This window comes from Lytechinus pictus, chromosome 8 (assembly GCF_037042905.1).
Source record: "Lytechinus pictus isolate F3 Inbred chromosome 8, Lp3.0, whole genome shotgun sequence".
Lineage (NCBI taxonomy): Eukaryota > Metazoa > Echinodermata > Echinoidea > Temnopleuroida > Toxopneustidae > Lytechinus > Lytechinus pictus.
The window spans coordinates 26,371,516-26,394,210 of record NC_087252.1 but is presented as its reverse complement, the minus strand read 5'-3'; the positions used below and the strand labels follow the sequence as shown (position 1 = coordinate 26,394,210).

Genomic DNA, 22,695 nt, shown 5'->3' with positions numbered 1-22,695 from the left:
TTAGAACACATGTATAGAGGTTTTGAACTGTTACCGAGCATAATTGACACTGTTAAAGTCGACTTTGCAAGTTTAACTTCAATTTGAGCTGCCAAGTTTAAAGCCAACTGCATTCTGTTAAAGCCTTTCTATGTCTGCGTTTATGCGACCTCAAGCCAGAATCATGATTTGAATCATGATTCAAAACACAAACATGAATCACAATATCACAGAATCAGCGTTTAGACGACCTTCATTCCAATGCTGTTTCTCCTTGCAGATTCGGGCCAATCCAGTGCGCATCACTAGTGCGCAGTTTGACAGAGGAAGTTTTTCGCACGTGTTTCGGCTCTCGAAAAATCTTTTGCTTCCAGAATTCAGTCTATACCTCATTTTGTTTAATTCTATCATATAGGGTCCATATGCTTCTATTCATCTTGTTAATTTATCCAAAATGGTGTTCGGAAGTGAATTTCAGCGTAGATCCAATTTGATATTGATACTGTATACTCAACAACAACTGAGATCATTGTCTGTCCAGTTAATTCATTTACTAGAACTTGAAGACATGACCAAAAAATGAAAAGAAGTGGCGGATAAACGCACCCTATGTCTGCCAGTCAGGCTTTCAGCTGTGACACACTGTTTATTTTGTCGTTGGGAAAATGTCAACAACTTTTAGGCTTGAGGTTGATTTAAGAATCGGTTCCATCGTAATTGAGAACCTGTAAACAGCCACTGACATGAGACTGATTGAAGATTAAAAAATACTTCCTTTTCTGTATTCAAGGAAAGTAGAAAATTGGAATTTCATAGCAGGAGAATTGAACTGTAATTCAAGCTATTAGGTCAATGTTACAAGTTTCTTTGAAGGAATCAAGTTTTTTTTTATAAAGATATATTTGTTTTTCCTTTCCTGCCTTGCAGTAAATGAGTTTTTCTTATACGTAAAAAAAACCAACCCACTTACTAACATCCTAGCTATATCCCATGCTTGGTTTCAACTTGAATGACTTGTTATACTGGATGATTTGATGGGGTTCTTTAGGGGGGGACTTACTTTTGATGTTGTGTTTATTTAGATCAGAAATTACTTCCAATCAATAAAGATATCATTGTATGATTATGATATATGAAAAGGTCAAGGATATGTTTAATATGAAACTGCACTGCAAAAACTCCGGTGTTGATTTAACACCAGCCCGGAATCTATATATGTCCACACCAGAGAAGTATTGAAACAACACCAGTTTGGAATCAAACCGATGCTGTTTTAAAACTAATCGGTGTTGTATAAACACCTATCTGGTGTTAGACTAATACCAAACCGGTGTTTTTAACACTTCTCTGGTGTGGCTGGTGTTAAATCAACGCCGGAGTTTTTGCAGTGTGGGCTTATTTAAGGTTGTAATGAAATGATGGATCTAGGTGATAATTTTGATATTCAATAAGATACATGTATTGTTACACTAATTCGATTAAACTTAAATGTTTTATAGTGTTATATACCTGGTCTAAATAATGAATGCTATCCTACTAGTCACCATAACATTTAGCAATCCATATAAAGTAGAATTTAAATTTAAAATCAAATGCAGACTACATACAAAATAAGTGTGAATACTATGTGAATAATGATATCATCATGAATTATACTCTAATGCCTTTTTGCTTTCAATATATTTTAATGAATTGAATAAACCATGAAACACACATCTTCTTCTATTCTTTTTAATAAAGGTGGAAAATAATACATTGTGGGATTTTTTTCAAATTGCCTGACCAGCCTGAAAACTTAAAATTAAATTTTCCTGAATAATGTATTGTATGGAAACATAGTAAAAAGTAAGGGAGTGGTGAGGGTGATTTCTGTGAGCGCGAGGTGCATCCAGCCACCCCTGTTGTTGGGGACTAGACAGGATTTAAGACCTGGGTCCCGTAACACAAAAGTTAGCGATTGATCATACGCTTGATTTTCACAATTGATTGTGCATTGTAGTCAATGCAACCAATTGTAAACAATTGTTCTATGATCATTGCTAAGCTTTGTGTTACGGGCCCCAGGATTACTTCTACTTCAGACCCTTTCATTAATAGAAAGAAAATTTTGTTTTCTTGTAGATGTTGACGAGTGTAGTCGATATCCTGGTCTTTGTCAGCAAGGATGCCAGAATACTCTTGGAGGATACCGCTGCATCTGCTCAAGTGGGATGCTTACTGCTAACAGGAGGACATGCTCTGGTGAGTGGTCGAATGATGGTGGTGATGGTAGTGGTGGTGGTGATGATGATGATGATGGTAGTGATGATAATGATGGTGATGATGATGATGGTGGTGGTGATGGTGTTGATGGTGATGATGATGGTGGTGATGATGATGGTGGTGATGATGATGGTGGTGATGATGGTGGTGATGATTATGGTGGTGATGATGATGGTGGTGATGATTATGGTGGTGGTGATTATGGTGGTGATGATGATTATGGTGGTGATGATTATGGTGGTGATGATGATGGTGGTGATGATGATGGTGGTGATGATGATGGTGGTGATGATTATGGTGGTGATGATGATGGTGGTGATGGTGATGGTGGTGATGATGATGGTGGTGATGATTATGGTGGTGGTGATTATGGTGGTGATGATGATTATGGTGGTGATGATTATGGTGGTGATGATGATGGTGGTGATGATTATGGTGGTGATGATGATGGTGGTGATGATAATGGTGGTGATGGTGGTGATGGTGATGATTTGGCCTAGACATGATGGCAATTGTGATAATGGTGATGATAATGATGATATGAGGGTACTGGTTGTGATGGTGATGGTGATTTTGCCATTTCGGTGATTGTGATTTTGGGGATGGCTACTTTGGGGATGGTGATAATTGTGATGGTGATGGTAGTGGTGGGGTTGATTGTGATGATGATGGTAATTGTGATACTTGTGGCGGTGGTGGTGATGATGATGATGGAGATGGTAAAAGAAGGTGATGGTGATGATAGTGCTTGTGAAAAATAATGATGGTGATGTTGATTATGACGATGGTGATGTGAGGATGTTGATATTGATGGAGGTGATGATGAAGGTTATGGTGGTGGTGGCCGGTGACAATGATAGTGATGATGGTGTTGGTGAGTGCATAATGATGTTGATAGCGATGATGATGATTATGGATATGGTGGTGATGATGGCACTGATGATTCATCATTTTGAGCAGCTTTGAGAAAAAATAAAGTGCTTAATATCTCAACTTGTGCGAAATGTAGATTTTTCCATGGGGAGGCAGAATCATCATCATCATCCGCAACTCAATCATAGATATTGATTATAATTATGATTGAGTAGGGGATAGTGATGATGATTGCCTGTTTGGTGATGATGTTTATTATAGCAATGACTGAAATGAACAGTTATTTCAGCTGTGATAACAATCGTACAGTACTTGCAGTTATCGTGATGATAATATGTTTTTATGGTAATCACAATTATTATTTTCTTACTATCAAGCAATTTTCCTGTTATGTCTGATTCATATTTCATTTTACTACCAATCTTCAGGGGGATGCCAGAGCTGTAATTCCAACATCAGACCCAATCCAAGACCCGATCCGAGACCAAACCCGCAGCAGAACCCAAGACCGTACCCGTTTCCCAATTCAAACACCAATTCCAATCTTAATCCAAACCCCAACCCAGGATCGTCCTGCCCACCCGGTTTTGTGCAGAGGAGAACTGCAGATGGCATTCAGTGTGTTGGTAAGTTATAATAATATTCTGCTTTTATTGCTCATTCCAGGGGGGGGGGGGGGTTGGGGGGCACTGTCATTACAAATTGGACTCTATGCGTGTACATTGGTTTTCAATATAAACCCTATACAAGAATTCACCCTTCGATCTTGGGGGGAGGCTCTGTCTTTTCAAGGTGGAAAGCATACTCATACATGGAATTTCAATATGGACCTGAAACAATTTTTCACCTTTCCATCTCAGAATACCCTAATCCAATATTTTCATCATGTTTTTGTTACCTTCGATAATATCCCAAATATTACATATCCATGATAGTGTTGAAAAGTAGGGTCTATACCTTTTGTTCCAGATTTTGGTCATTCGATACGAGTACCCCTTTCACATGCTTATGTGTAATAGCATGGTGTCCACATTGTATTGAATGGCAGTGCTCCCCCTCTTCCCCGCGGTGAATAACATAACATGGGATTGATATACGTTATTGCTGAAATATTACCAGGACATCATATTCTTGCTTGCATCTTCCTGTTTGCTTTTTTCCCCCTTCTCTTTTGATGTTGCTTTCTTTGTCCTCATCTATTTTTTAGGGAGGGAAGGGGGGGGGGGGAGGGATAGTAAATGAACATTCTTTCAAATAGCACCCCAAATGTATGCAATTCATATTACCTTTCTCTTCCCTATGGTGGTTGGTGGTGGCAGGGTATGGAATCAGGCTTACCCCATAGTCCTCTTGTGAAAAGAGTTGCAGTCAAACGCAACTCCAATAATCAAACATAAAACATGATTTACAAACAATCAATAGCATACAATTGGGAGTTAAGATCGACTCTTTGAGTTACGATCACATGAAACTCTTTCTGTAATGGACCCCAAAATGACTTATTATTAATAGGAACAAGGGCATACATGTTGGAAGATAATAGATCCAGGATGTTTCTTGGTTCCTGTATTCTGTTAGAAGTTTTTCATTCTGTCTAGATCAAAGCTGGTTCACAGTGATCGTAGTCTTCTTCTCATTAATTGGTCGATGATAATTTGGCAGTTGCCGTGCCCTACAATGACATTTAACCCATTCTCGGTGAATGTACAACATGTGGGTAACTACTGGACTGTCTCCGTTTAGGGCTTGTTCAGACTTTTAAATGATATTGAGCTACCTTTACATTATCGTTTTTTTTTCGTTATTCATTCGTACCAGATGTACAGATGAGAAGAGTCATGATTGAGTTTCATATTTTGCATCTTTTTTTTGCACACCATCTTCAGGAACTGCTCTTTTTAAAGCGGAAGTTTATCCTGACAATTAGTTTATAAATTAGAGAAGAATATTTGTTAAAGGTAAATGCTAGTTTTGGTAACGATATCAAAATGAGTTCGTACAGAATCCAATGAAATGACCACCAAAGTGTCTGTTTGTATAAATAAAACGCATGTGCCAAAGGATTCTGGAAGAAATTGTGTAATTGCTGAGAAATCAGCAAATAAGCACAGGATTCGGGTAGAGCGTCGGGCCCGACACTCAAAGCAATAATTATACACTGTCCCACGTGCGCTTATCTGTGTTGGGGAAGTTCAGTCTGAACATTTGTCAGCGTAGATTTCAAGATTTCACAAAGTTTGGTTTATGTAACTGTACCAGATCTAGATCCTCGATGATATACTGATAATTAAGCCTGGTTTTACAGAATTTCTCATGAAATCAGTGTTTACTGCAACTACTGGAATTTCTCTTTAAGGTTTGATGAAAATTCATCAAAGAATGAGAAAGTTTTTAATTTTTCAACTTTTTGATTTTGTGACATCACAAACAAGCAGCACTTCAAATTCAGTTGCGCGTGGTATGTAACGCATCGCCACATTGGTCACAACATGCGCGCAGGATGTGCACTAACACAAGCTATCAGTCAGATTACGCGTTAAAGTGCCCATTGGCATTTTAAGCATTACTCTAAGTCACACTTTACTCTTAGTGTAACACATCCTATGTGAAGCTTAGACCAAGTGACAATTAGACCAAATTGATGATACACCAAATAAGTTTAACCCATAAGTTATAAGACTATGTGAGATGTAATATATCTGTATAGCTGTATACAATATCTGTATACAATAATATATCTGTAAAGCGCTTAGACATGTCATTCAGATGTATTAAGTGCTATATAAAAGCGGATTATTATTATGTGAGATGTAGACCAACGCATGTAGATCAAATGAATGGGGCATCATGGTCTAGTGGTTACGATTCTCGTCTTTCAATCTGAAGGACATGGGTTCAATTCCCAGCCATGGCGTGTTTTCTTTCAGCAAGAAATTTACCCACATTGTGCTGCCCTCAATCCAGGTGAGGTAAATGGGTATCGGCAGGAAGTAATTCCTCAAAAAAAGCTGTGTGCACCTGAATAGTTAGACCAGCCTAGCTGGGGTAATATAGGAGCGCCTTGAGCACCTAGCAAGGTGGATACGTGCGCTATACAAATCCTATATTATTATTAAAACATTTCATATAATGCCAAAATTATTCTTGAGTATGAACACATCAAACAATCTGTTTCCCATGCATGCTTGGTAATCATTAGTGACCTTTTTGCGCTACAGGAAAGGAGGAGACGTAACCAGCTGCAACTTTGATCTTAAAATACTGTCATTTTTTTTCTCAGGATTTCAACGATGCCGTCATTACATCTGTAGATCATTTTATGCCTACCTTGCAATGGTTTAATCCTTTCCTTCGCTTTGGCTTTTTATTAAGTTTTGGAGCCTGCAACGTGATGACTGCCAAATGATAGAGAGAACAAATTTTTAAACGCATTTAAAGGTCAATTCCACCCCAGAAAAGTGTTGATTTGAATCAATAAAGAAAAATCAAACAAGCATAACGTTGAAAATTTCATGAAAATCGTATGTGAACTAAAAGAGTTATGATATTTTAAAGTTTCGCTTAATTTAAAACAGTTTTATACACATCCTGGACAGTACGCAAATGAGGGGACTGATGACATCACCAACTCACTATTTCTGTTGTAATTTATTACATGAAAATATGAATTATTCTAATTTTGTCCTCATTGTCATATGAAACAAAGTGTTATTCCCCCTGGACATGAGGAATTACCTCTGTTTAACATTTTATGGTTAAGTAAAGTTTGTCCTAATTGTTAAATCTGTAAAAAGTGAACTATTGTATAATTCAAACAATAAAAAACAAGAAATAGTGAGTGAGGGACATCATCAACTCTCTCATTTGCATATCACTGAGTTATAACTGTTTTGTGAAAAATAAGTAAAACTTGAAAATGTCATAACATTCTTATTTACATCCAATTTTGATGAAACTTTCAGTGTTATGCTTGTTGGATTTTTTTATTCAAATCAACTTTTTGTCAGGGTCGATTTGTCCTACATGTATAAACAAATTTAAGTAAGAAAACCTGAAAGAGTACATTACAAGTATACATTCTACAACATTGTATGAGTACTGTGTTGGAAACGTGAGAATGAAATGAATAAATGAACAGGACATACATGTAATAATAAAAAGAAAACATTTAATCAAACAGAAAATCATGATATTTGGCAAAGTGGTTTAGAATCAGAAATTCACATGATTTTTCATGATTTTATTTTTTATCCTTAATGGATTTTAAAATTGAGTGAGGCGATTTTGTGGGTTTTTCTACCGAAGGATAATTAGCATGTCCTTTTCAACTTTTAATATCTTACTTTATTATTTGGACTAGAAGTACATGAAATAAATTCCTGAATCCTATAAAAATCAACATTTTAATAATGTTTTTCGATCTTGTTATGAATGAGCACTCGATAATCATTGCCAAGTAAATGCCAATTTCTTGCGATAGGAGCTCCCTACTTCAGTCAAATTGAAAACTCAATTAATTGGAAATGACCTGTATGACCCCGTGAAAATGATAGTTGCCATGACTACCAATCAAAACATTTTCTTTATCAGCTGACTAGAAGTGAATATGATACAGGGAGATTTTTTATATAATTTATGCTGAAAACAGAGGGATAGTTGTGAATTAGCTTGCGCTTTGATATTTTTTTTCCAATCATAGAATTAAATTAATCTTGAGTTTGCAGTGATTGATAAAAATCATTGGAGTCTTTTGGCAGATTTGACATCAATATTTTAGATGTTTTAAAACCATTCTATTATCAGATTTATTTGTAATTATGTTAATTATAATATGAATGTCTCAGTTTTGTAGTGCGTTAGGTCTGCAAAATAAAATGATAGAACTCATTAGCTTCTTGCAAACGCCCCCAGAGGCCAGAGTACAGTGTAATATACCATAATCATATATGCTTGATTCTTATCACTACATTTGAATTTTTTGTGTGTCAAATTAATTCCAAGGAGAAAATTGTTCTCCATAAATTGTGTTGGAATTGGTCAAAGTCACATGACCTCAAAACACCAGTCAGAAATGACCGCTAGGTCAATAACTTCTGGTCAAGTTACTCCCAGGTGGTCCAAGTGAAATTGACCTCCAATTTGTTCTAAAATTTGTAACAATTTCTCCATTATTAAGTCATTGCTGACCTATAAAGATTCTTATTCCTCCTGTTCACCCCCTGAAACTTAAAATTTGGCAAGTGATAGAAAACAGATAAATCAATATAAAACTTACAGAGCGTTCTGATAAACTTAATAGCAGTGATTAAAGCATGTCGACAGCATTGGAGAAAGTTTAATATTGTGAACTTTATTGTGCTAAAAGTGTAGTGATTGTTTAACATTTCTTTTTAATTCATTCTTGGTGATTTTTTAGTTTAATAGTTGGTCAGATTTAGTGGCATCTCCTAGTAATGTTATTATTCATTTTTCAAAGTAAAAGACCTTGATAAACATTTATATTTAGGTGTTGTAGGTTTTATCAAAGAGCCTGAAATGTACATCAAGATTGTGTCCTGAAATGTTTGCCCAATTTCTAAGAATTTCTAATATACCAAGAAGAAAGAATATCTAATTGCTGTCGACTGACTCAATTTTTTTGACATTTTATATTCTGAACGTCAGTGTAAGATTGGACAATGGCACATGGCTAAAATGAGTGAAAAATATTCAAAACAGCAATCATCATAGAGTCCTGTTAACCTTGATAAACATCTTGAAATGCAGTACTTATTGCAAGATAAGTGGTATTATTTCATTCATTTTATCCTTTGGGTACCTCTTCTGATATCTCAAAAAGGGACTTTTTCCCATTCTTTGAGCGGTTGTTCCATTACCACCTTTCCCTTTAATATTCTGTCTTTGCCATTCTAGCATGGTAAATTGCTAAAACGTGATCATCGTCAGGGGTGATATCCTCACACAAAACGCATTTGTGTCTTGTAACTGTTTCAATCTACTCTCGTAAATCCAAGGGAATTTGTTTGACCCCACTTTTATTATGAAGAAAAATAGACACATTAAGATACAATGATACTCTGATTAGCTTTCCGTGACGATATGCCAAAGTTCGGCAAGTGGTGAAGTCAGAGAGAAAGTTTTGATTATATTGTAGCTAGTCTGATTGGTTGAGACCAAAGTTGGAAAGTGAATCCACAGCATTAAGCGACTGTAATTGGGACTCATTTATTCAAGTACTCACAGGGGGAGTGGAGGGGGGGGGGGAACTCAAAATAGATCGCTGTATACACCCTAAACATGTTCTTTTTGTCCAATATACCATATGTTTCCTTGTTGTTTCTTAGTAAAATATATATTTGTGATACATAAGTATTTCTTTAGTGGTTGCAGGGCATTCAAATCAGTATAGGAATACAGTGTATAAATGATTGTTTTATACCTAAGGTAGCCACTTAACTATAAGCTAACACAGAAGTTGACCCTGCTGAGGATAGAACCAATGACCTCCCGTCATGGGGCGGGGGGGGGGGGGGATGTACCCCTGAGTCTCCAAATTGAATTCCAAAAGATATTCAAAACAAACCCTTTCCCGGGATATCTGGCTTTTAATTGTTGTATTTGATAACTAATAGGGAGTTGTTTTCTCCACGACGCATGACGGATTCAAGAACATAGAAAATATATTGTCAAATCAAATGCACTTCATGACAAAGAGCAACCAAAAGGTCTTTGTGAAAACTTGTTGAATCAAAATTGCTGTTTCGCCCTGGACTCTGGACAAAGGTAATACATGTATTTTCAAATTTGCGTTAGCTCAGAAACTTAGAACAAATCTGTTGTTCCGGTTCACCAATCATTAACAAAGACCTTCCAGCTGTTCTTTGTATTTTGACAGACATTTTCAATACATTTACTCTGTTCTTGAATCTGTCGTGCGTTGCGGTGTGAAAACTCATGTTGTATTCAAACACAAGTTTTACGTCCGAGGCCCAGTCTGAGGCCCTCGGACCGACATCATCGTGTTGGTCGCGTGTTCGAATCCCACCATGGTCTGGCGTCCTTTGACAAGGCGTTAATCTATCCACACCTTGCCACTCTCGACCCAGGTGCTAAATGGGTACCCGATAGGATGTGAAAGTCATTGTAGCTTGTCCGTTACTGTGTGCGCCCCACCGGCGACTGACTTGAATACTCCCCAGGGAGTGGAGGACATGCACACATTGTGTGCGGGAATGACTGATTGAATCCGATGACCGGGTAATAATATATCTGTAAAGCGCTTAGACACATTGTTCATATGTATTAAGCGCTAGATGAAAGCAGATTATTATCAAAGTACAAGGTCTGCGAAACACAGACTTCGTGATTTTGATCAAATGAGGCATTGTTACCTCTGGGGGTTGTTTTTGTTATTATCATTATTATCATGAAGATAAATATGATTACTCTAAACCAAGTCTGGACCTAAACTCTTTCAGCAGCAGGTGGGAGGCTTACAATGTGACCTTTGACCTATTTTCAGTCAACTCAGCAAGGGGATGATTGGTTCTTCTGAGTTGGAAAGGAAATATTGGGATATGATGTACATATCCATCATTGGAGATCAGAAAAAGAATTCAGAAGTAATTCCTCCCACCAGGCATGTAAATTTTTATTGATGTGTTTTGTGGTGAAAATACAAATTTGCAGCGTTAAAGTTAAAAACGGGTCGCCTGTTTTATAAACCTTGGTTCCTTCAGGAGAAGTTGCATATTCTGGGAGATTTTTTTTAAACAAAGATTAAATGTTTTACAAATATATTATACTCAGATTCCAAATTTTATTTGGTATGTAACACATCGCTGTATTGCTTTTAATATTGCCTGCTCATTAAGCATGGAAAGTTGTGATGTGCTCAAGGTCATAACACATCTAAGATAATCTTTTTGTGTCACTAATGGGGGGGGGGGGGGGGGTTGGGGTGAGGTACATAATATAGGAGGCTGTTCTCATTACGTTCCTAAAACTAGTTTACTGGGAACTGGTTCAGAAAGCCAGTTTGGAAGATCGCTTTGCTAGCGTTCTCACTTGATCACACGAAAGTGGTTTTCAAAATCACTTCACGTAAAGCGCTCTTGTTGCTATGGAAACGCTCTCAGTGGGGTGACATGTTTCGCGCGAAATTCGAAACCGCAGCATAGGCATTCTACACCTGTCGTGTGGAGTAGCGCGCTCAAAATGTGCGAAGATCGCTTCCCGAAGAACGGTTGTGTCCTCACTTACGCTTAAACCAGTTTAACGAGGCAAAGCGATCTTGAAAACTACATCGCGAGGTGGTTTTCCAAACTGGTTTGGAAGATCGCTTCCAAGACCGCTTTGACCGTTCTCACTACGCGTTAAACTAGTTTCCACTAAACTAGTTTCCAGTAAACTAGTTTTAGGAACGTAGTGAGAACAGCCTCTAGGACACAGTGCACCTTCCCTTGGATAAGGTATAGACCTAATGTAAAGTCCAAAGTTTTCTGCAAAATGGAAACACAAAAAAAAATTACACAATTCGGAAAAACATGGAGGTTACAGAATTCCACAGATGTGATGTGCAATATCAGAGATTCGTATTTCTGTTTCTTCCCTTCTCGTGTCGCAAAACGTTGGCATGTCGGGGTTATTTCAAAGATAACTTTCAGGACAAAATTCCTCTTACCATCTTTTAAAGGGATGTACACTATTCTTCTCATCTTCTCGTGCTGGTGTGTAGCAACCTGTTAGGTACAATCTGGGAGCGATGGGTTGAAAACGAGAGAAACAGATAGGAATAGGGTCATCTAGAGTTGTTTGAATTCCTCCTCGCACTATCATGTAAGCCGCCATCCCCAGTTCGGACTATCGCAATTTGGTGCATTAGTGATGTGCTTGTATGCGTGTACATGTAGCTATTGGAGAGGAAACCAGTTCTGCCTAGTCTGAATGTGCAAATTATGATGTTTTTCATTGAAATATTTGGTCAAAAGCATGAAACTAACCGTTGCAGAAAAAGTGTGTAAACACAACTTGAAAAATCAAGCCCAGATTCCTAATCTGCTCTTTTCATTGGTTGAAAGTCAAGTTGCGTTTGATTTTTTTTTAGTTGTGTTTGATCCCAACTTTTTCTGTAATGGGCCCCTGAACATGATACTAAAATTTTGTTGACAAGACATTTGCTCCGGTCTTAATATTTCAATGGGCATAGGGTTAGAGTTAGGATAGCAAGTTAGTTTTTGGTTCAGAATAATGTAAAGATTATGATTAGGGTTTATTTAACTTTGGAGGTTAGATTTTATGTTAGGCTTAACGTGCAGATTTTCCGTTGAAGCAACTGCCACCGGAGCAAATGTCATGGAAGCAAAATTTCACCTAATTTTGAATCTTGCACTTTGTTGTTTTTTATTCCTTTAATTACCCACTAAACCACAACACCCTTTCAAATCAAGGTCTTTAGAAATGAGAAGAGGCTCGTTTATCCACAATCACGAACATTTACCCATTGGTAAGCTCTTGCTTGCGAGGCTACAAGCTTCACCAGACTTTCGTTGTAAGATTTTTAGAATTTTCTGCTCTCGTCTGAATGGGTTGCAATGCTCTATGTGTCCCAGATGTGTCTCCTTGGTTGCCCTTACTAATGACATTGACCTGTTCATCGTAAAGTTACTCTATTGTATTACCTGCGACAACTTCTTCCCCTGTTACTATCAGACGGTAGCTTTTCACAAGACCATAGTATTAAAATATTCATCACAGTATCATTGAATGTGATACATGTTCAAGGGAACTTACAATTGTTAATAACAATGTGCAGTCCCATCTATGCTTTGAATGAAATATGTTAGAATTGGTGCCCTTTCTGATGACATTGACTTGTTCATCGTAAAGTTACTCTATTGTTATTAATTGCGACAGCTTCTTCCCTTGTTCCTATCAGACGGGGGAACTTTACACAAGACCATGGTAATAACAGAATGATCAGTGTTATTAAATTTGATATGTATCCAAGAGAACTTAAGATTAAAGTGATCATTTCACTTTGTTCTGATTTAAAAAATTCTCCTTTTGGTTCCTGAAAATGGGCTAAACATTAGGCTTATAGTGTAAAAATACCATCCCAAAAGTTTCAAAGTATTATATTTACAGGATCAATTTTAAAACCTTGGAGATGTAAACCAAAGTTTGAAATAATTGGGAGTTGGTTTCAATGACTATGTGTATACAGGGAATCTGTGCACCACAACACATTAATTCTAGATGAACACAGCATGACCTACATACAGTGTGTACAAGGTATACGCTGAATGTACAGTGCAGCTAATAGTGTGTGTATAGGAGATACACACAACAGAAGGCAGTCAAAATAGCCAACGGACTTTTTGAATTGGAGAAAACTGGTCATAAGCTGCACCCGTCTACTAGACGGTTCTCAAAATCAGGCTAATAAATTGCTACTTGTATCTAAATTAGAGTTTTTCATCCTATATTGTGGTCTGTTTCAGGGTTTTTGAGGACAAATACAGGCACTCATACGCACGTTTCAACTCAGTTTGAGAATTTTTTTAATCAGCTGCTCACAAAGTTAAACGATCCCTTTAATGACATTGTGAAGTGTCATCTAATGAACATTGAATGAAACATGCAGGACCTACCTTCTTTTCAACATTTGGTAGCCAACTGAAATAATATAACTATTTTCTTGAGTTTCATAGCCTCAATAGCTTAAAATGTGATTGTAAAGACAAGCAAAAATCACAATTTGGCCTCCTAATTCTATGTGCAATATATCTGTACAGATATGTATCCTAACAATCAAGAACAGAAGAGCACTAATAAGTGTATTCAGATTGACTCAGATCACCAGAATACTTTTTTGAATTACAAGAACTTGTTCAGCCTAAAAAAATACCTGATAATTATCTTCCACATTCATCCTGACCTGAAGCAGACTCTCTCGGGGTAAGTTTTAGAAGTTACGAGCACGCGCAGTATAGTCTGATTAGCAGGCAAGCTACGCAATGTATAATCACTTGCTCAGCAGCCCTATACGGCGCTCATGCCCAAACTACTTGCTGGGTTGAGAAAGTTCTTGTAATTTGCTTTCAAACTGCCAAAATTCCTGCAAACTTGGAAAAATCCTTGTGATAGTTCTTGTACCTTCTATTTAGCGGGTATATTCTTCCGGAATACTGCAAGTATTTTGCTTTCACATTGGCAAAAAATAACGGTTATTTTCTGATCGGGGTTGATGAAGGCAACTTTTTGGATCAGAGAGTACCTGGTATTTTTTAAACTTCTTTGAGGTCTGAATACACCTACTGAGTAAGAAATATCATTTATCCAGAGTTTCTGATAAAACAGTATGTTTTGTTATTCCCACAACTCTTATAAAAACATTCATGCTGCCTTTTCTTTCTGTCTGTTCACTTTGCGACATTATTGTTTTTCGATGTGGGAGTGGAAATTGATGATGTCATAACAAAACAAACCCATTCACCTCACCAACTGCTCAAGGTCAGGTTGAAGGTCGCACTTAAGGTCAACCTCTAGGTCATAAGTCCCCTATCCCCCCTCTTAAACCCGGCCAAGCTGGATTTGATGCCTGGATCCTCCCACCGACCCATCCCGCACCTGCTCCTCGCATCATTTAATTGGGTTGCCATGGCGACGGTGAAGCCATCACATGGCGATCACAAAGGGTCGTCTCTTGCTCGAGTTTGGATTCATTTTAGTCCAATTATGGCCACCTTTTGTGGATTTTCTCGACTTTTTTTTAACACTCGGAGCACATGACCTTGATGCAAGAGTGTAGATGTCCCCTGCATCTGTTTAACAACTCTATTTCCGATGATGTCGAAAGGTGCTGAAAATTGATCAAGTAGGGTTAACCAGAAGTTCACCTAGTAGTAGGCACTGATCCAATGAGACATGAATTGTTGTAGGTGAATGTTGTTGCTGTCTGGCGATTCTATAACGCAAAGTTGCACTTCACTTCAAGGCCTGGGATAGTATTCCAAAATATTGAGCTAATTAACTATGATGTATTGTTATCCTTCATGTTATGTCCATAACTTAACACACCCCTAACATAACTACAAATCCGTTTTTTTTTTTTACTGTTTCAGAAAAACTTTGTTATGTTTTACTCATCTTACAAATATTGTGCTTGGAGAGCGGATAGCTGCAGACGAATATCAAATTATGAAGTTTTCAGCTTATTTCCAGCTTTTGAATAGGTTATATATATAAACATAAACAAAACCAAAAATAGTTTTGTACGGGTACCCAATCAAAATAAATTTTTGTGTAAATTTGAAAAAATTTCCTGAAAAACAAAACATATTTTCATTTTATATCCCCTACATCACAACTGTCTTAGGTCACCAGGGAATAAATACTCAGGGGGGGGGGGATGGGATGGTGCTAGGTTTGGAGTGATTTGACCCCCCCGGAATGCTCAAAAGAACCGTGGAAAATTTACCCTTCATTGCAATGTTAAAGCTTATTCAATGTTGCGGATTCAGGTAATAAGATGTGAAAAGTAGCCCCCGAAGATAAAAACAAATTATGTTTTGCCTTTAGTGTATATTTCTTATAATCTACTTAATGAATTGGAATTTCCCAAACACACAATATACTTTCAGTTAATATCAAATCGAAGGAGACAAGAAGGGAAATCACCTCTGCAAATTTGCATTTCTTTGTCGATCTTGGTTTGATATCGGGGGATTTCATCTGTTTCTTTGTCATTGTCAATGTGAATATATATTTACTGATATACTTTTATCTACATATCTCACGCGTTTACGCCATTTCAACTGTGATTTTTTTGTTGACACCTGGAGATCACTGCCTCCTAGTCCCATGCGTGTGTTTATATAACTGGACATATTCTCTGCCGATCGTCGTCGTTATCGTTTTCATGCCTCACGGGCGCCACTAAAACCACTGCGGTAAGAACTAAAATCTTGTATTTGTGATCTTCATTCGAAATATTGACAATTCCGTTCCATTACGTATATCAACCCTAAAAAGTGGATTTTTCCTACTATCATAACTGATATATTAGCAGTCATTCGTGATACATCATTTGCATACGATCGATACCGATGTTCGCCATGGCAGTTCGACGGACCTCGACGGTCTTTCTTATTCTAATGACATTGTCCATCTATTGTCACCAAACTACAGCCTTCCTTAAATTCAACATTCCTTCTTTGAATACATATGAATGGAGTGATTATGACAGAGAATTAAGGGAACTTTTGTCTCCACTGCACCATGAACTCGCCTCCGACCGAGAATCGACCGCCAGAGCCGGCGATCAGATGACGACTATCATTCAAGAATTCCTCTCCTCGCATGAAGAGTTTGTTAAGAATTATGAGTCGCATCTGATATGTTTTGAAGTCGGAAGTAGAGGGGTGGTTACCAGAGACAATAAACAGCAAATTAAGACAATTCTACATCACGCCGGTTCAAGGAAATACAAAGATACTATCCTTACAATGAGTAAATTAGCACTAATTGGTTCATACGTAATCTACAATGCAAAGAGTGAACCTCAGTGGACCGACATGACACTTCTTCACTAAATCTCATTCTGAATTTCCCCAATATGATTGTTGTACATCTCAAGATAAATATTTGCAATTTTTTCTGTCATTATTATGCTGTTCAGATAATTATGGCGTAAGGGCTGATTCCTCTTCCCTTTTCCTTATACTTCACCCCCTCTCTACCTCTTTATCTATTTTCCGGCCTTCTCCCGTTTTCATATTTCTTCTCTTCTTCCAAACCTTTTCTACACCATTTCTTTTCCATCAGCCCTTGCTTCCTCATTCTTCCCACCGTAATTTTTTTTTATTCCAACCATTCTTGTTTCATTTATGTATGCCAGACTGTAATATATCATAATTTGCGGAACAAAATCACATTTTTTATATATACAAAATATAAACTCAAGATCTAGGCTTACTTATGTGAATTTACTCTTTATTTGTTTATATATTCATAATTGCATAATTTATATATTTTTGTAATACCATATGTTAGTACAATGACCTCATTTTAAAATCAGAACAACCTAAGTTAAACCACAGGATAGCACATCCCCTGCTTCCCCCTTCTCACCACTCTAAGTATAAATTTTGTTTTGAATCGAATTGACGCGTTTGATATGTAAATAATTATCATCTCTTGTTTTATGTTTGTTTATGTATACATATACTGTATTCAATTAATGTTGCCCTGTATTTTGTTCGTTTAGAACTGATAACCTGGGCATATTATTGTATTTGATTCCCTTTTTTACGAATAAAAGGTGATTAATAAAAAAAACTTTCAAGAATTCCACAACACAAGTAGTTCCAATATCATACTTTATCTGTATTAATTATTTGTAATTATCTGTGTTATTGTTTGAACATGTTTTGTGTCATTATTACCTTGTAAATACATCCTAATTCGGCCTTACTCGCGATGATGTCTTGATTTTTATTAATAAACCATCTATCTATCTTCTATCTATCTATCTATCTATCTATCCATCCATCCATCCATCCATCCATCTATCTCGGAATAGTGACAGACGCATTTTTTGGGGTTTACCAAAACTAAAAACTTGATTTAATCTCCAGTCTACTCGTGTAAAGTTTTGAACAAAGTTGACAGTAACCGAACCCTATAATACATGTGGTTTTGTAATTGATGAATCAAATCTTTAATGCAGACAATGTTATCTTAAAGTCTGATGCTACATTGTCCTCTATCAAGCGGTTTCTATGAAACATTTCCTCATCTTGTCAAAAATAGATTTCAACTTTCAAAAGCGGCCTTCTGAAGGCTGACAGTTGAGCAATAATAGCTTAGAGGCTGTTCTCACTACGTTCCTAAAACTAGTTTACTGGAAACTAGTTTAGTGGAAACTAGTTTAACGCGTAGTGAGAACGGTCAAAGCAGTCTTGGAAGCGATCTTCCAAACCAGTTTGGAAAACCACCTTGCGATGTAGTTTTTAAGATCGCTTTGCCTCGTTAAACTGGTTTTAGCGTAAGTGAGGACACAACCGTTCTTCGGGAAGCGATCTTCGCACATTTTGAGCGCGCTACTCCACACGACAGGTGTAGAATGCCTATGCTGCGGTTTCGAATTTCCCGCAAAACGTGTCACCCCACTGAGAGCGTTTCCATAGCAACAAGAGCGCTTTACGTGAAGTGATTTTGAAAACCACCTTCGTGTGATCAAGTGGGAACGCTAGCAAAGCGATCTTCCAAAGTGGTTTCCTGAATCGGTTTCCAGTAAACTAGTTTTAGAAAGTGTAATGAGAACGGCCTCTTAGACTTTAAAGGAGAATGAAACTCTTAGAGCAAGTTAGCTTTTGTGAAAGCAGAAAAATCAAAGAATAAGATCAACAATAGTTTGAGTAAAATAGGACTAGCAATATAAGAGTTATGAGCATTTGAATGTCGAGATCATTAATGCTATGGAGATCCTCCCATTGGCAATGCGACCAAGATCTATGATGTCACAGATGAACAACTCTCCCCTTTTAGACACTGAAAATATACCCCAAAACATCTCTTTTTGCTCATTCTAATCATATGATAAACGATTCATCAATGATATAATGTTGTGAAACCTCTGTATTTGTCCTCTCATAAAGAGAACACCTCACCTTAATTGTGATAGACTCTATAAAAGTGAGAATATAAGTGAAATAAGTACTCAAGTAATGAGGGAGTTGTACGTGTGTGACATCACAGATCTTGGTCACATTGCCAATGGGAGGATCTACATGGCATTAGTGATCTCAATATTCAAATGCTCATAACTTTCTTATTATTCATTCAATCTTCCTCAAACTTTCAACAATATGTTTCTTTGATTTTTCTCTTTGATATGGATTTAGCTGGTTTCAAGGGTTTCATTCTCCTTTAACAAACTGACATTTTGATATGCATTGAGGAGCTTTTACTTTGATTGATTTAACATAAAAACTAATTCGTTAGTTCAAAATGTTGTGTATTTTTTATGATATTGCGTTGAATATTGTTATGAATGCACATTTCCTGAATAGTCTTTTTAAAAGATTTTTCAATGGTCAGCATATCAAATATTTTTTTTTTAATAAAAAAAAAATTAAATAACAAAAAAGTATACAATGTTTCCTTACTGTTATCAGAAAAAAACAACTCCATGTTTTGTATTTTTCTTTTTTATATCCCTTGTTGTTTTCTAATGCTTTAGGTTTTAGTGAACAGTAGTTTAAAACAGATTAAAGTATTCAAAGAGAAAAAAACTCAGGAAATCACAAAAACAATTACACTTCTGTAATATTATACACCATGATAAACTTACATGTTATTCTATTGCCTTAAAGCTTTTGCACTAAATTCAATGTTAGGATTAGGATTAGACACACAGATTAATTGACAGGAATTCTACTTAAAAACAAGACATGTGGTTTTACATTGGTTGAAGTAACTTATTTTTGCCCAGACAAGCTGCGAAGTTCATTACCACAATGTGGTTTTGATGCAACGTTTCCTCTTTTACTGTCAATATAGATTTCACATTCTAACACCAAACCTTGAAGAAGTTTGCAAATTGAGGCAAAAGTATTCCATTTGTCATTATGTCAGGTAGTGGCTAATGAGGTATATACTATTTTTGAGGGAGCACAACACAGCATCTGGGACAAAATTTTGACCTTTTTAAAATAAGTTAGTGATAGATTTGTCATATCCTTCTCTTAGTTTCCTTGGTAGTGGAACTTTTTAAAGGATCAGTGCCCCAAAACACCCTATCTATATATTCAAATTCATCCCCAAAAGGTTTATCTCAATAGATCAAGAAATATTGAATAGTATGTGGCCCCCAAACTCCCTATCTATATGTAAGTATTTAAAGTTCAAATTCATCCCCCATAAGGTTGATCTCAACAGATCAAGAAAAATTGGAGTCTGTGAACAACTGCGTTTGCTAATGTATTGTATGCACTATGTTATTTTTTTTTTGGTTTGTAGCACCGTAAACTATTAATTCTTCTCACTGTCATGCCCTTTACATTCATCGGTATATACACAAGGTACTTTCACATCAGTCCTATGATCTGACGTTCCTCCCCCGACTTGCTTCCTTCCACATATGGCCCGTTTCCGCCGGCTTCCTTTCATACAAGCCAAAATAAAACTGAAGGAAATACCGGATAATTGTACCACGTTTCAACCACCGAAAAACATATAAGCTGTAAGGAATACTCTGACTTGCCCCTGAAGTGGTCTAGACAATTGGTTATTATTTTCAAGGTTGATGACATTGAAATGTTGGTTGAACTTTGTAAAGTTTTGTAATTATGTTTTTCAAGGCTTATGAAACTCCTAATACCTTTAATTTTTTTTACTTCCATGTGGCATTTAATTCAAATGAGATATTGAGTATAATGGGTTGATGCTAGAACCTTTTGTTCAATTAAAAATCAAGCGTATGTCCACAAGTTTGTAATTGATCTGTGATCAATTCCAACTTAACTTATTATGCTTGATTTTGTGACTTCCTCTTGATTTGTAATTGAACGTAGTTGTCTTGCAGAAAACAAATATACATGTATGACAAGTTACTCAAATAAGTGACGTCATTGAACCAACAGTGAAATTCTAATTCACTAGATTTAAGAATCAATGATTACATTCGTAGTAACTTTTCATACATATACAAAGTAAATCTCAAACTTTTTGATACTAGGCCTACTGATGGACCTTGGCATAGTACAGGTTTTCATTGGCATGCAACCAATACACAGGGGAAAAGATATTATCTGCCAATTATTTGATTTTTATTACTGATGACTGATGTCTTTATGTAGTAATCCTGTTTACGTTACACACCATACATATTAGGCCCCCTATGCATGTAAGGTTAATTTTGTGTGAGGCCTATGATGTCCGGTTCCTATAAGTTCTATGTGTTTTTTGAAATTATAATTGAGTGATTTTGTGGTAATTAAAAAAGTGTCACTCAGTTTGTTTACAGCTATCCATAGTGTGTTCACGAAGTGAATTTCTGCTAATGAAAATTTTCTAGATAATTTCAATATAACAGTACTAATGATGAAAATGAAAATCCATAATTTATTGTTCGAAATAGACATGAAATGAAATACTCCGAAAATTTGCTTTACCCAATTGATCGTGGGCCCCGCAGCCTCTGTGCAGCGCCAGATCGACGAGGCTCTATCCCTTTAATCGTTGAACAGCAAATAGGGTAGCAGCAACTCCCATCTTTTAACGTCTTTTGGTCTGACGCGGCCGGGGTTTGAACCCCTGACCTCCCGGTTGTGAGAATTCATGGATACAAATTTTTGTGCCTTCAGGAAAGTCATTCCAATCATGGACCTATGGAATGTGTAAAGGCCCAGGAAATAATTATTCCCTCTACTGCACTTACATTGTAGACCTATATCAGTTTAGAGTCGGAATGAATTTAAATATTGAAATCTTCAGCTCCATTTTTTCTTCTTTTTCTATTGTCTATTTTTTTTACATAAAATATTTTCCATACAATGCTTTGTGTGAAATCTAATATGTTATTATTCCAGTTTGTGTCTGTCAATTATAACTTTGGCCAAAATATAGCTTTAAAATAAATCTTGGGCATTAGTTGAATGTTTCATACTTGAACTAGACTGGACAAAAATGATTCAGAAGCTTTCACAGATATCATATTTTCTGTTGGTTTATCATAGCAAGTTTTATGAAACATCATGAATGGCTAGACATATATAATGGAAATGAATGTGTCTTGTCCTCACAAATCGTATGATGAAGTCTGACAGGTCTAAACCTATTATGTCAGGATCAGTTTTGCTGGGAATTTATTACAATCACATTTTATTCCAATCATTTTCTCAACTTGAGTGGGTGGGGGACAAGAAGAGGGGAGCACAAGATATGGATGAGAAAAAAAAAGGATGCATGTGTTTGATTGTAATGCATCTATTATCATTATTATTTATTCATTTTTATTTATTTATTAAAATATCTTTATACAGGATAACAAGCTCAGATTGACTGTTTTTCAGCATGGTCCTGTTAACATAAAATAATTTATATAAATTTTAATATATTTATCACTAATACAAAAATTGTTCAAAGATAACATATTCAATTTTTGAGGAATTGATGAAATGAGAATAGTTATCCTGTAGACAATACAATAACAGTAAAATATAAACTACTTAGGTGTATGATATCATTGACATAGTAAATAAATAATTATTATTATAGAATAACTGTCAAATAAGTGTAAAATTAAATCTGATTTGTCTGAATATAACTAATACACCTAATTAGTGATTTAAGAGATAACCCTTTAAAATTGACTATTACAACTTTTTTTCCTACCTGAAGTAGCTGTAGACAGACTTAACTATACAGATTCAAATATATTTAGGCCTATACAGTGCGTCCCATAAAAAACAAACGAAAATTAGATTTATTGGTGATTTATTAAAACTTAATCACAAATAAAATAGACAAATAACCTATCATTGTAAAGCTTAGTGTCTGCTCTATCAGCTGAAA

The 22,695-nt window shown here is 36.3% G+C and overlaps 1 protein-coding gene across 1 annotated transcript in view; it reads left to right on the top strand.

The window, feature by feature from the left end:
• LOC135155254 (protein serrate-like) overlaps nucleotides 1-22,168 on the top strand; it is a 31,216-nt gene extending 9,048 nt beyond the window's left edge. Inside the window, exons 3-5 of the mRNA XM_064104177.1 lie at nucleotides 2,101-2,220; nucleotides 3,543-3,740; nucleotides 22,164-22,168. Of these exons, the coding sequence (XP_063960247.1) occupies nucleotides 2,101-2,220; nucleotides 3,543-3,740; nucleotides 22,164-22,168 (323 nt within the window). The remainder of the gene's footprint in view (nucleotides 1-2,100; nucleotides 2,221-3,542; nucleotides 3,741-22,163) is intronic.
• Nucleotides 22,169-22,695: the final 527 nt, after the last annotated feature.